General features: G+C 35.5%; 2 protein-coding genes across 2 annotated transcripts; one reads left to right on the top strand and one right to left on the bottom strand.

Moving 5' to 3' along the window:
* Nucleotides 1–575: 575 nt before the first annotated feature.
* LOC148959164 (uncharacterized) lies at nt 576–3,303 on the top strand. Its single transcript, XM_089111355.1, has 6 exons — nt 576–1,058; nt 1,174–1,609; nt 1,863–2,034; nt 2,240–2,388; nt 2,503–2,691; nt 3,013–3,303. The coding sequence occupies exons 1-6, from the start codon at nt 654–656 to the stop codon at nt 3,165–3,167; spliced, it is 1,506 nt and encodes a 501-aa protein (XP_088967481.1). The 5' UTR covers nt 576–653; the 3' UTR covers nt 3,168–3,303.
* A 24-nt stretch (nt 3,304–3,327) lies between these two features.
* On the bottom strand, nt 3,328–5,564 carry LOC148959163 (uncharacterized). Its single transcript, XM_089111354.1, has 3 exons — nt 5,055–5,564; nt 4,405–4,505; nt 3,328–3,682 (listed from the first exon to the last, which is right to left on the bottom strand). The coding sequence occupies exons 1-3, from the start codon at nt 5,297–5,299 to the stop codon at nt 3,675–3,677; spliced, it is 354 nt and encodes a 117-aa protein (XP_088967480.1). The 5' UTR covers nt 5,300–5,564; the 3' UTR covers nt 3,328–3,674.
* Nucleotides 5,565–12,029: the final 6,465 nt, after the last annotated feature.

The raw sequence follows: 12,029 nt of genomic DNA, 5'->3' as shown, positions 1-12,029 counted from the left end.
TGTCCATTAAGTTTCCACAATCTCTCTTTACATATTTTGCAATATACAAAATGGATTGTACGTATCCTGCCACTGTCCTGTATATTAAAGTGCCACTGAACTACTTTCGTGAGAATTTTGACAATGTGTGTTTTCTAATGAGAATGATCAAATAAAAGCTGCTGAATCGAATGGTGTAATTATTTCCTGCATATTGTTTCTATAACAATGTTATTTTAAGCTCTAAAGTGTCGAGTTGCGTGACGCTTTGTGCGAAAAAAAATGCGCGGCCAAAGAGGAATTTGAGGAATGTGTGACGTAATGTGATTTATACATAAGAACACACAGGCACTAACACATAGTTAGTATACAAGAAAATCGCGAACATGGAGGTAACCAAGAAGAAATTTAGAGGCGGGAAAGGAAGATATTGTGTTGCTGGGGCACCAAACGATACCAGCTGTATGAATAATAGTTACACGCCAGGGGTATCGATGCACATCTTTCCAAAGAACGAGCAGCAAAGAAGACAGTGGGTTTCTTTCGTTCGAAGACATCGCGCCGGCTTTACCCCATTCATTGTATTCCAGTCAATGTTGGTTGCACTATTCTCTTTGTTCTGTTTTAAATGTGGCGAAAAGAAACCAGCTCTTGAAGTCATAAAGTACGGAACAATGGTAAAGGTCATTCAAGCCTGTAAGAAATGCAAAGGGACCTTCACATGGAGCAGCCAGCCGTTAGTCCTAGGGCAGATTCCCGCTGGTAATATTTTACTAAGCTTTGCCACCCTTGCTGCAGGTGCATCCATCAGCAAAGTTCTGCTTATTTTGCGACACATGGGTGTATGCTGCTATACTGCACGAAATTTTTTCAAGCATCAGAAAAAGTTTTTGTTCCCAACCATTCTGAGTTACTGGGACAATTATAGAGAAAACATGTTAGCAGCCCTCAGACCAATGAAGAATCTTATCTGGAGCGGAGATGGCAGATTTGATTCCATGGGTCACAATGCAAAATATGGCATATATTCCATGTATTGCTCGTCCAACTCCAAGATTGTTCATTTTGAACTTCTGCAGGTTTGTTACTGGTTTTTGGTGTTTAAACACATATCAAGGTGAAAATTTAATCAGATGTTTATATAGCTTCTGTAACAAATTGTGGATAATTTTCAATTTTTATTTTTGTCCACAGGCAAATGAGGCAGGGACCAGCAATGCCATGGAGTTGCTAGGGGCCAAGAAGTGCTTCGAAAGGCTTCAAAAAGAAAACATTGATGTTTCAGTGTTTGTGTCAGACCGCCATACTGGGATAGCTAAATGGATAAAGGACCACCAGACAAGCACCCGGCACTTTTACGACATTTGGCATGTGGCAAGGTCCATTTGTAAAAAGATTGCTCAAGCTGCAAAAGAAAAAGGTTTAGGGAGATTGCAGCATTGGATCAAGGGTATCAGGAGGCATTTGTACTGGTGTATTTTATCAACACGGCGAGGGTTTGGAGCACTAATATATGCCAAATGGACATCTATTATGAGACATGTTGCAGACAAGCATGATGGCCATGACAACCCCCTTTTCCCCAAATGTAAGCATCAGGATTTGGAGCGAAGGAAGTGGATTAAAATAGGTAGATATTTTTTGCTTTTTCTATTTTTCAGACCTTGCATTCATCTTTCAGGCCAAAACACAAATGGTGATGTCCCTTATTTGATGAACTATTGAAAATACAATACACATTAGAGTCATTGTGAATAATGAAATGAATAATTACAGCAGCAAAACATTTCAGTTTTGTGCCATCACTTTATTTTCCTATCAGAACCCTAGCAATGTACAGTACCACTGTTCTGTGTTACTTATAATCTACAATTAAATTTCAGGAACACCAGCATATGACAAGCTGGACTCAATTTTAATGAACAAAAGGATTGTGAATGATATAAAGAAACTTTCTCCCGATTTGCAGACAAGTTGCTTGAAAGGCTATCATTCACTGCTCAACCACTGGCACCCAAAAATGTTGTGCTTTTCATTTGTGGGATCGAAATGCAGGTTTTTGTCTTTTTCACAGTTCTGTTTGAAACTATATCATTAAATAATTCTCTCTGTATTACATAGTGAAATTCGGTATCCCTGAAGGCTCACAGATTATTTGATGATTTTTGAAAGTCATTAAAATGTTGTGTTCATTTCCATTATAGGCCCACCTTAGTTTTGTGTTTATGTTATTTTATATTGTTTTCTCAACTTTTTCAAGGACAATACTTGCTGTTCTCCACTTCAATGAGAATATTCAACAGGAAAGACGAACAACAATAACAGGACAAAAATCCCTGCATGTGTCCTACCCAAAATACAAACTTGGTGATGAAGTTGTTCGCCAAGTAGCTGTCAACCCCACATACGGTGAGATCTAAATTACATAAAAATTCTGAATTATACTTTCCAGAATTATACTTCTCTGAATACTTTGAAGTAACTTTTGAATCAAGCTTAAAACTTTACCTCCCTTTTTTACAGGCTATGTCAGTGACCTCAGACAGATGCTTTTTTCCATGCCTAAAGACAGAATGAGTTCTGTGATGGAGAGAGAGGCAGAACTGATTCCTGATACACTTACAAGTCAGTTCCAGGACAGGGCAACAAGGCAAGAAGCCATTAATACATGGGAGACAAGACAACGAGCAATTACAACCTTATTTCCTTCAGGTAATCTCAATATTCCTTTCTTCCAAATAAAGTTTCAATTAAAGAATGACCATATATTATGATATAAAGTATATTTGATATGAATCTGAGCACTTCCAGATATATCAAGTATATACTTGTAATCCTAGGAAACTGTATCATTATTCCAGATATTTTTCAATCTCTAGGTATGTTTATGTTGCATTTCAATTAGTCATTGCTTAAAACAATTGCAATCCACAAAATATGTCATCATTTCTTATCACTTATGTTTATGTTTGTGTTCATATACTATGATTTCCTGTTGCAAACGTTGGTGATAACAACTTGGTCACATTTTAGCTGAAGAGCAGGATATTCTGGCAGAACAGCAAACAATGCAAGATTCAACAGAAAGTGTTAAAGCAACAAAAAAGAAAAGTCCTTCTGTCCGTCATTGTAGAAAATGTGGACCGCCACGAAAGGGACATACATGTAACAATCCACCTTCAAAATAAAATTATTAGTTTATTTTGTTTAATTTTGTTCAGCTGCACAATAGGGTGAGGTTCTTCTTATGTTTCGGCTTAGTCGCTAAAATTTCCTAAATGTGGAACATAGGAGAGATAATGTACATACACTTTACATTATATACACAGGCTTACCTTAGACCCCTTTTACACTGTACCAGTAAAAATTTGGATCCACAACAAAGGTAGAACAGGTTAGCATCCCATTAACTGTTTTATAAATTCTTAAAATTTTGGTTCCCTCTGTCTATGAAATAATCTTGTTCTGTTCTGTTATGAAATAACCTTGACACCAAGCTCCTGATGTTTGTCGTTGGATCAACAGCATTTCTCAGTTTTCGGGTTCCCTTTGTTGTGTGGACTTATAACCTTTTTTGGCTCCTGTTGGGAATTTTTCCCTGACAGATTTATAAATACAAGCCGGAAGAGGTCTGGTGTTGTCATACCCCAGAAAGCCAAACATCCAACGAATCAGCCATCTATATGCAACAGCTCTTAAAAATCTACAAAAAAGATGTAAATCCATTTACAATGAGTTTCAATATAACTATTAATTAGAGTATCATTTCAATGTGACATTTCTTTTGTGCAAATTCTAGACAATCAATATTTGCAACTGTCTAATTGAAGTTGACATTACAATTGACTATTATAATGTTTATACATATAATCATAACAATAATAATATGTGTTGGAGTACTATATCCTTGGAAATTATAACAAAAGTTCTACTCGTTGAATGTGTTTTCATTTTTTCAATCTTCTAAGACCTTTTACTGAGCTTTTCTTCTTTTGAAATATTTACAGTTTTGGCCGTCAAAATTGAAAACTGATGATGTTATGTCCTTTTCAGCTTTGGCAGCCATAGAATATTTAAGTGCAGATTGAGTTTTTTTATATGAAAGTATTTGGCAAAGGGAATCTGTATCAATTTGATTTGGCAAATGTTTCTGTTATCAGCGGTTGAAATAGGGAGTTTACTGTATTTCAATTATAGCAGATATAGGTCTAACTTTTAGTTTTAGTCTTATTGTAGATTTGTCTTAACAAATAGGCCAAGAAAGAATATTATAAACTTACTCATTTTCTGATTTATTTGCATGACGTCGGTAACGCTTACCATCCCTGGTTTTGAAAAGTGACCCCGCTAGTTTCAATACACCTTTATTTATTAAAGCAGGGAAATCTGGATGGTTAGTGATGCATCTTAATTCCTCTGCAGTACCTTCAAAGGTCAACTGCCCAATAGCTTGTGGTACCTCCCAACAACATCTGTATTCCCTGGATCCAACTAAGCTATCAACTGAGCATTTACCACAATCACACCTAGGGGTAAAAATGTTAATTCGATATTACTTGAGCTGAACCTCAGGATGTTCAAGATGTTAACTTTCTATTTTTAGCACTGTCTCGTCTACATTATACAGTAGTTTTTAATAAAAATGCCTTCAATGGGTTTCTTCAAAGTAAAAAAAAAATGGTGCAATTTTTAAACAACAGGACTGAAATCGGTGTAATATTGAGTCGTGATGGCGATCCAGCAAAGTTTTAAAACTTTGTACTCAGTCACTCTGAAACACCATTTTCAAAATATCGGAGAACAATGGCCTGGCCTAGCCGTACGATAAAATAAGACCAAAATCCAAACTGCAAGCAGTGGAATCAACATATTAATAGCATCGTTTAAAGCTCCTTTTTAATTGCTTTGTGTGTCTTTGGACAAAATAGCTCGTAATAGCGTCTCTCAAACACAATTTCATATCAAAACCAATTTATTCTCGAGCAGTAGGCCTATGGCCTAATTTGCAGCGCTTTCCATCAGTCGCAGATCAACTCCAAATTATTAGTATTAAATCGTCAAATCGATGCACCTACCATTCATCTACTGGCATTATCCTCTCGAATCTAGCCTCTAGTGTTTCCAGTGGAATTCCATCAATGTCCGGCTCGTGATCGGCCAGTTCTTCCTCACTTGACGACGAAGCTAACGGCTCGTCTTGGTAGGGCTCCAAACTCGTGGACACGTCACCCAATCCTTCTGCTATTTCTTCACCAACGAGGGAAGACTCTTCGTCACTTATTATCGCAAAGGATGTCTCTGAATTATCCGTTTCAGACATAATATTCTTTCTCAAATTAATCTGCGTTCCGCTCTAACCCTACCAACAACACTAGGTTTCCAAGTGTTGTTATGATCGTATAAATCAGAATGCGTCACTCGCCCCAGGCCTTTTTCGCAAGACCATGGGGTAAAACTACCCCCAAAACAGGCATTTTCCTCCAGCAAAATCAAAAATTAATAACGGCAATCGATTCAGCGATGTTCAATCCCCATAATTAAACCTTAAAGTCCGATAGAGAAATTTTAGGCAAAAGTAGTTCAGTGGCACTTTAAGGGTTTGGCCAAATGCGTTTGCACAAAAGCATCTACTTTTCTCATGTTTAGGCGATCTTCAATCTTTGAACTTCCTTTCTCTGTCCCTGCAACAAAAGCAAAGTACTCTTTTGCTCTTCCAATAATCTTTTTCACTGTTGACTCTGCAATTTTTCCAGTGAGCTGTTCTGGATTTATTACTTTGCTGTAGAATTCAGCAATTTTCAGAAACTCTTCATTAAGAGCTTCATGTGTACAATTATTGTGTGAATTTCGGTAATTGATGCTAGTAAAAGCTCTGTTGTCTTCCATTTTAGCATCTTCAAAAGATTCCACAGTAGTCATGGAGTTTGTGACCTCCCCGCATCTTTCATTCGTTGATATGTTATCGTTTCCTTCCATCGCTCTGGTGCTCTCGAGCTGTTTGGAAATTTGCTGTTTTTTAAAATAGCGCATAAAAAATAACCCATTTTTACGCATAAAACGAAAGTCCTGTTTCTTCTCTTCAAGGAGTATCCTCCTTTCTTTATCTAAAAATGTTCGCAAATGGCGCTCTAAATAATCGACGCTTGCACCCAAGATCCTATTGCACCCATTAGTTGAAGAAGTTTTAAAAATGTTTATTTTCAATTCGCCTGTGCTGTTTTCTTTGAATATTAGGTGGTTGTTCTTCTTGTCTAGCTCTTCCTTCTGCTCTTGTACTTTTTAAGTGGTATCATGTCTTATATCAGTGGCAAACATTAAAAGAATTAAAAAATCATGATATAATTTTGCCTTATTTATTATCGTGGTACAGAATTAATCCAATCCTTATTTCATTTTCTTTAATAGTTCCATGGCTTGGCCCCAATGATAGTTTTTTTTCTGTTCATGTTTGTGTTTTACTTCTTCTCTCCTTTTCATACTCTCTCTGTTAAAAGTAAAGTGAATGCAATCAGCAACAATAACAACACCATCAAGAAGGAAAATGCCTTCCAAGTGGATAATAAATAGAAGTAACCGACAGCACAACCCAAGCTTTAATCTTTTCAAAGCATATCTTATATCAAATTTGCTATTGGATGCCATGTCGATTAATAAGCTATAATAGACTTCCATTGAACAACCTATTTACTTGAATATCAATAGAATGAGTTCCATTGACATTGGGTCTTACATATTTTTTGCCAATGGCGTATCTTTGAACACGTATAACTGTGAATCGTTTTTTTATACTGCTAGTAAACCATTGTTAGAAAACTGATATATCAGAAATGGATTGCTTTTACGATAATTTTGCAATCTTAGTCACTTTGGCCGTTCTTAGTTCACTTGAAACAAAGATATAAACTCTCAAGTAAAGTTAATTACTTGAAATTAAATGCTTACCTGTACCCGAGACTGTATTCTTTTAAGCTGCACAATCTCTTTTATGTCCATTAAGTTTCCACAATCTCTCTTTACATATTTTGCAATATACAAAATGGATTGTACGTATCCTGCCACTGTCCTGTATATTAAGGGTTTGGCCAAATGCGTTTGCACAAAAGCATCTACTTTTCTCATGTTTAGGCGATCTTCAATCTTTGAACTTCCTTTCTCTGTCCCTGCAACAAAAGCAAAGTACTCTTTTGCTCTTCCAATAATCTTTTTCACTGTTGACTCTGCAATTTTTCCAGTGAGCTGTTCTGGATTTATTACTTTGCTGTAGAATTCAGCAATTTTCAGAAACTCTTCATTAAAAGCTTCATGTGTACAATTATTGTGTGAATTTCGGTAATTGATGCTAGTAAAAGCTCTGTTGTCTTCCATTTTAGCATCTTCAAAAGATTCCACAGTAGTCATGGAGTTTGTGACCTCCCCGCATCTTTCATTCGTTGATATGTTATCGTTTCCTTCCATCGCTCTGGTGCTCTCGAGCTGTTTGGAAATTTGCTGTTTTTTAAAATAGCGCATAAAAAATAACCCATTTTTACGCATAAAACGAAAGTCCTGTTTCTTCTCTTCAAGGAGTATCCTCCTTTCTTTATCTAAAAATGTTCGCAAATGGCGCTCTAAATAATCGACGCTTGCACCCAAGATCCTATTGCACCCATTAGTTGAAGAAGTTTTAAAAATGTTTATTTTCAATTCGCCTGTGCTGTTTTCTTTGAATACTAGATGGTTGTTCTTCTTGTCTAGCTCTTCCTTCTGCTCTTGTACTTTTTAAGTGGTATCATGTCTTATATCAGTGGCAAACATTAAAAGAATTAAAAAATCATGATATAATTTTGCCTTATTTATTATCGTGGTACAGAATTAATCCAATCCTTATTTCATTTTCTTTAATAGTTCCATGGCTTGGCCCCAATGATAGTTTTTTTTCTGTTCATGTTTGTGTTTTTACTTCTTCTCTCCTTTTCATACTCTCTCTGTTAAAAGTAAAGTGAATGCAATCAGCAACAATAACAACAACATCAAGAAGGAAAATCCCCTCCAAGTGTATAATACATAGAATTAACGGACAGCACAATCCAAGCTTTAACCTTTTCAAAGAATATCTTATATCAAATTTGCTATTGGATGCCATGTCGATTAATAAGCTATAATAGACTTCCATTGAACAACCTATTTACTTGAATATCAATAGAATGAGTTTCATTGACATTGGGTCTTACATATTTTTTGCCAATGGCGTATCTTTGAACACGTATAACTGTGAATCGTTTTTTTATACTGCTAGTAAACCATTGTTAGAAAACTGATATATCAGAAATAGATTGCTTTTACGATAATTTTGCAATCTTAGTCACTTTGGCCGTTCTTAGTTCACTTGAAACAAAGAAATAAACTCTGAAGTAAAGTTAATTACTTGAAATTAAATGCTTATCTGTACCTGAGACTGTATTCTTTTCCGCTGCAGAATCTCTTTATGTCCATTAAGTTTCCACAATCTCTCTTTACATATTTTGCAATATATAAAATGGATTGTACGTATCCTGCCACTGTCCTGTATATTAAGGGTTTGGCCAAATGCGTTTGCACAAAAGCATCTACTTTTCTCATGTTTAGGCGATCTTCAATCTTGGAACTTCCTTTCTCTTTCCCTGCAACAAAAGCAAAGTACTCTTTTGCTTTTCCAATAATCTTTTTCACTGTTGACTCTGCAGTTTTTCCAGTGAGCTGTTCTGGATTTATTACTTTGCTGTTGAATTCAGCAATTTTCAGAAACTCTTCATTAAGAGCTTCATGTGTAAAATTATTGTGTGAATTTCGGTAATTGATGCTAGTAAAAGCTCTTTTGTCTTCCATTTTAGCATCTTCAAAAGATTCCACAGTAGTCATGGAGTTTGTGACCTCCCCGCATATTTCATTCATCCGTATCCTTCCATCGTTCTGGTGCTCTCGACCTGTTTGGAAATTTGCTGTTTTTGAAAATAGCGCATAAAAAATAACCCATTTTACGCATAAAAAGAAAGTCCTGTTTCTTCTCTTCAAGGAGTATCCTCCTTTCTTTATCTACAAATGTTCGCAAATGGCGCTCTAAATAGTCGACGCTTGCACCCAAGATCCCATTGCACTAATTAGTTGAAGAAGTTTTAAAAATGTTTATTTTCAATTCGCCTGTGCTGTCTTCTTTGAATATTAGATGGTTGTTCTTCTTGTCCAGCTCTTCCTCCTGCTCTTGTACTTTTTAAGCGGTATCATGTCTTATATCAGAGGCAAACATTAAAAGACTTAAAAAATCATGATATAATTTTGCCTTATTTATTATCGTGCTACAGAATGTTTCCAATTCTTATTTAATTTTCTTTAATAGTTCCATGGCTTGGCCCCAATGATAGTTTTTTTTCTGTTCATGTTTGTGTTTTACTTCTTCTCTCCTTTTCATACTCTCTCTGTTAAAAGTAAAGTGAATGCAATCAGCAACAATAACAACACCATCAAGAAGGAAAATGCCTTCCAAGTGGATAATAAATAGAAGTAACCGACAGCACAACCCAAGCTTTAATCTTTTCAAAGCATATCTTATATCAAATTTGCTATTGGATGCCATGTCGATTAATAAGCTATAATAGACTTCCATTGAACAACCTATTTACTTGAATATCAATAGAATGAGTTCCATTGACATTGGGTCTTACATATTTTTTGCCAATGGCGTATCTTTGAACACGTATAACTGTGAATCGTTTTTTTATACTGCTAGTAAACCATTGTTAGAAAACTGATATATCAGAAATGGATTGCTTTTACGATAATTTTGCAATCTTAGTCACTTTGGCCGTTCTTAGTTCACTTGAAACAAAGATATAAACTCTCAAGTAAAGTTAATTACTTGAAATTAAATGCTTACCTGTACCCGAGACTGTATTCTTTTAAGCTGCACAATCTCTTTTATGTCCATTAAGTTTCCACAATCTCTCTTTACATATTTTGCAATATACAAAATGGATTGTACGTATCCTGCCACTGTCCTGTATATTAAGGGTTTGGCCAAATGCGTTTGCACAAAAGCATCTACTTTTCTCATGTTTAGGCGATCTTCAATCTTTGAACTTCCTTTCTCTGTCCCTGCAACAAAAGCAAAGTACTCTTTTGCTCTTCCAATAATCTTTTTCACTGTTGACTCTGCAATTTTTCCAGTGAGCTGTTCTGGATTTATTACTTTGCTGTAGAATTCAGCAATTTTCAGAAACTCTTCATTAAAAGCTTCATGTGTACAATTATTGTGTGAATTTCGGTAATTGATGCTAGTAAAAGCTCTGTTGTCTTCCATTTTAGCATCTTCAAAAGATTCCACAGTAGTCATGGAGTTTGTGACCTCCCCGCATCTTTCATTCGTTGATATGTTATCGTTTCCTTCCATCGCTCTGGTGCTCTCGAGCTGTTTGGAAATTTGCTGTTTTTTAAAATAGCGCATAAAAAATAACCCATTTTTACGCATAAAACGAAAGTCCTGTTTCTTCTCTTCAAGGAGTATCCTCCTTTCTTTATCTAAAAATGTTCGCAAATGGCGCTCTAAATAATCGACGCTTGCACCCAAGATCCTATTGCACCCATTAGTTGAAGAAGTTTTAAAAATGTTTATTTTCAATTCGCCTGTGCTGTTTTCTTTGAATACTAGATGGTTGTTCTTCTTGTCTAGCTCTTCCTTCTGCTCTTGTACTTTTTAAGTGGTATCATGTCTTATATCAGTGGCAAACATTAAAAGAATTAAAAAATCATGATATAATTTTGCCTTATTTATTATCGTGGTACAGAATTAATCCAATCCTTATTTCATTTTCTTTAATAGTTCCATGGCTTGGCCCCAATGATAGTTTTTTTTCTGTTCATGTTTGTGTTTTTACTTCTTCTCTCCTTTTCATACTCTCTCTGTTAAAAGTAAAGTGAATGCAATCAGCAACAATAACAACAACATCAAGAAGGAAAATCCCCTCCAAGTGTATAATACATAGAATTAACGGACAGCACAATCCAAGCTTTAACCTTTTCAAAGAATATCTTATATCAAATTTGCTATTGGATGCCATGTCGATTAATAAGCTATAATAGACTTCCATTGAACAACCTATTTACTTGAATATCAATAGAATGAGTTTCATTGACATTGGGTCTTACATATTTTTTGCCAATGGCGTATCTTTGAACACGTATAACTGTGAATCGTTTTTTTATACTGCTAGTAAACCATTGTTAGAAAACTGATATATCAGAAATAGATTGCTTTTACGATAATTTTGCAATCTTAGTCACTTTGGCCGTTCTTAGTTCACTTGAAACAAAGAAATAAACTCTGAAGTAAAGTTAATTACTTGAAATTAAATGCTTATCTGTACCTGAGACTGTATTCTTTTCCGCTGCAGAATCTCTTTATGTCCATTAAGTTTCCACAATCTCTCTTTACATATTTTGCAATATATAAAATGGATTGTACGTATCCTGCCACTGTCCTGTATATTAAGGGTTTGGCCAAATGCGTTTGCACAAAAGCATCTACTTTTCTCATGTTTAGGCGATCTTCAATCTTTGAACTTCCTTTCTCTGTCCCTGCAACAAAAGCAAAGTACTCTTTTGCTCTTCCAATAATCTTTTTCACTGTTGACTCTGCAATTTTTCCAGTGAGCTGTTCTGGATTTATTACTTTGCTGTAGAATTCAGCAATTTTCAGAAACTCTTCATTAAAAGCTTCATGTGTACAATTATTGTGTGAATTTCGGTAATTGATGCTAGTAAAAGCTCTGTTGTCTTCCATTTTAGCATCTTCAAAAGATTCCACAGTAGTCATGGAGTTTGTGACCTCCCCGCATCTTTCATTCGTTGATATGTTATCGTTTCCTTCCATCGCTCTGGTGCTCTCGAGCTGTTTGGAAATTTGCTGTTTTTTAAAATAGCGCATAAAAAATAACCCATTTTTACGCATAAAACGAAAGTCCTGTTTCTTCTCTTCAAGGAGTATCCTCCTTTCTTTATCTAAAAATGTTCGCAAATGGCGCTCTAAATAATCGACGCTT

This window comes from Rhopilema esculentum, chromosome 11, assembly GCF_057945365.1.
Source record: "Rhopilema esculentum isolate cy_ngs chromosome 11, ASM5794536v1, whole genome shotgun sequence".
NCBI lineage: Eukaryota > Metazoa > Cnidaria > Scyphozoa > Rhizostomeae > Rhizostomatidae > Rhopilema > Rhopilema esculentum.
The sequence above is the reverse complement of the archived record's forward strand: the minus strand, read 5'-3'. Positions and strand labels throughout refer to the sequence as shown.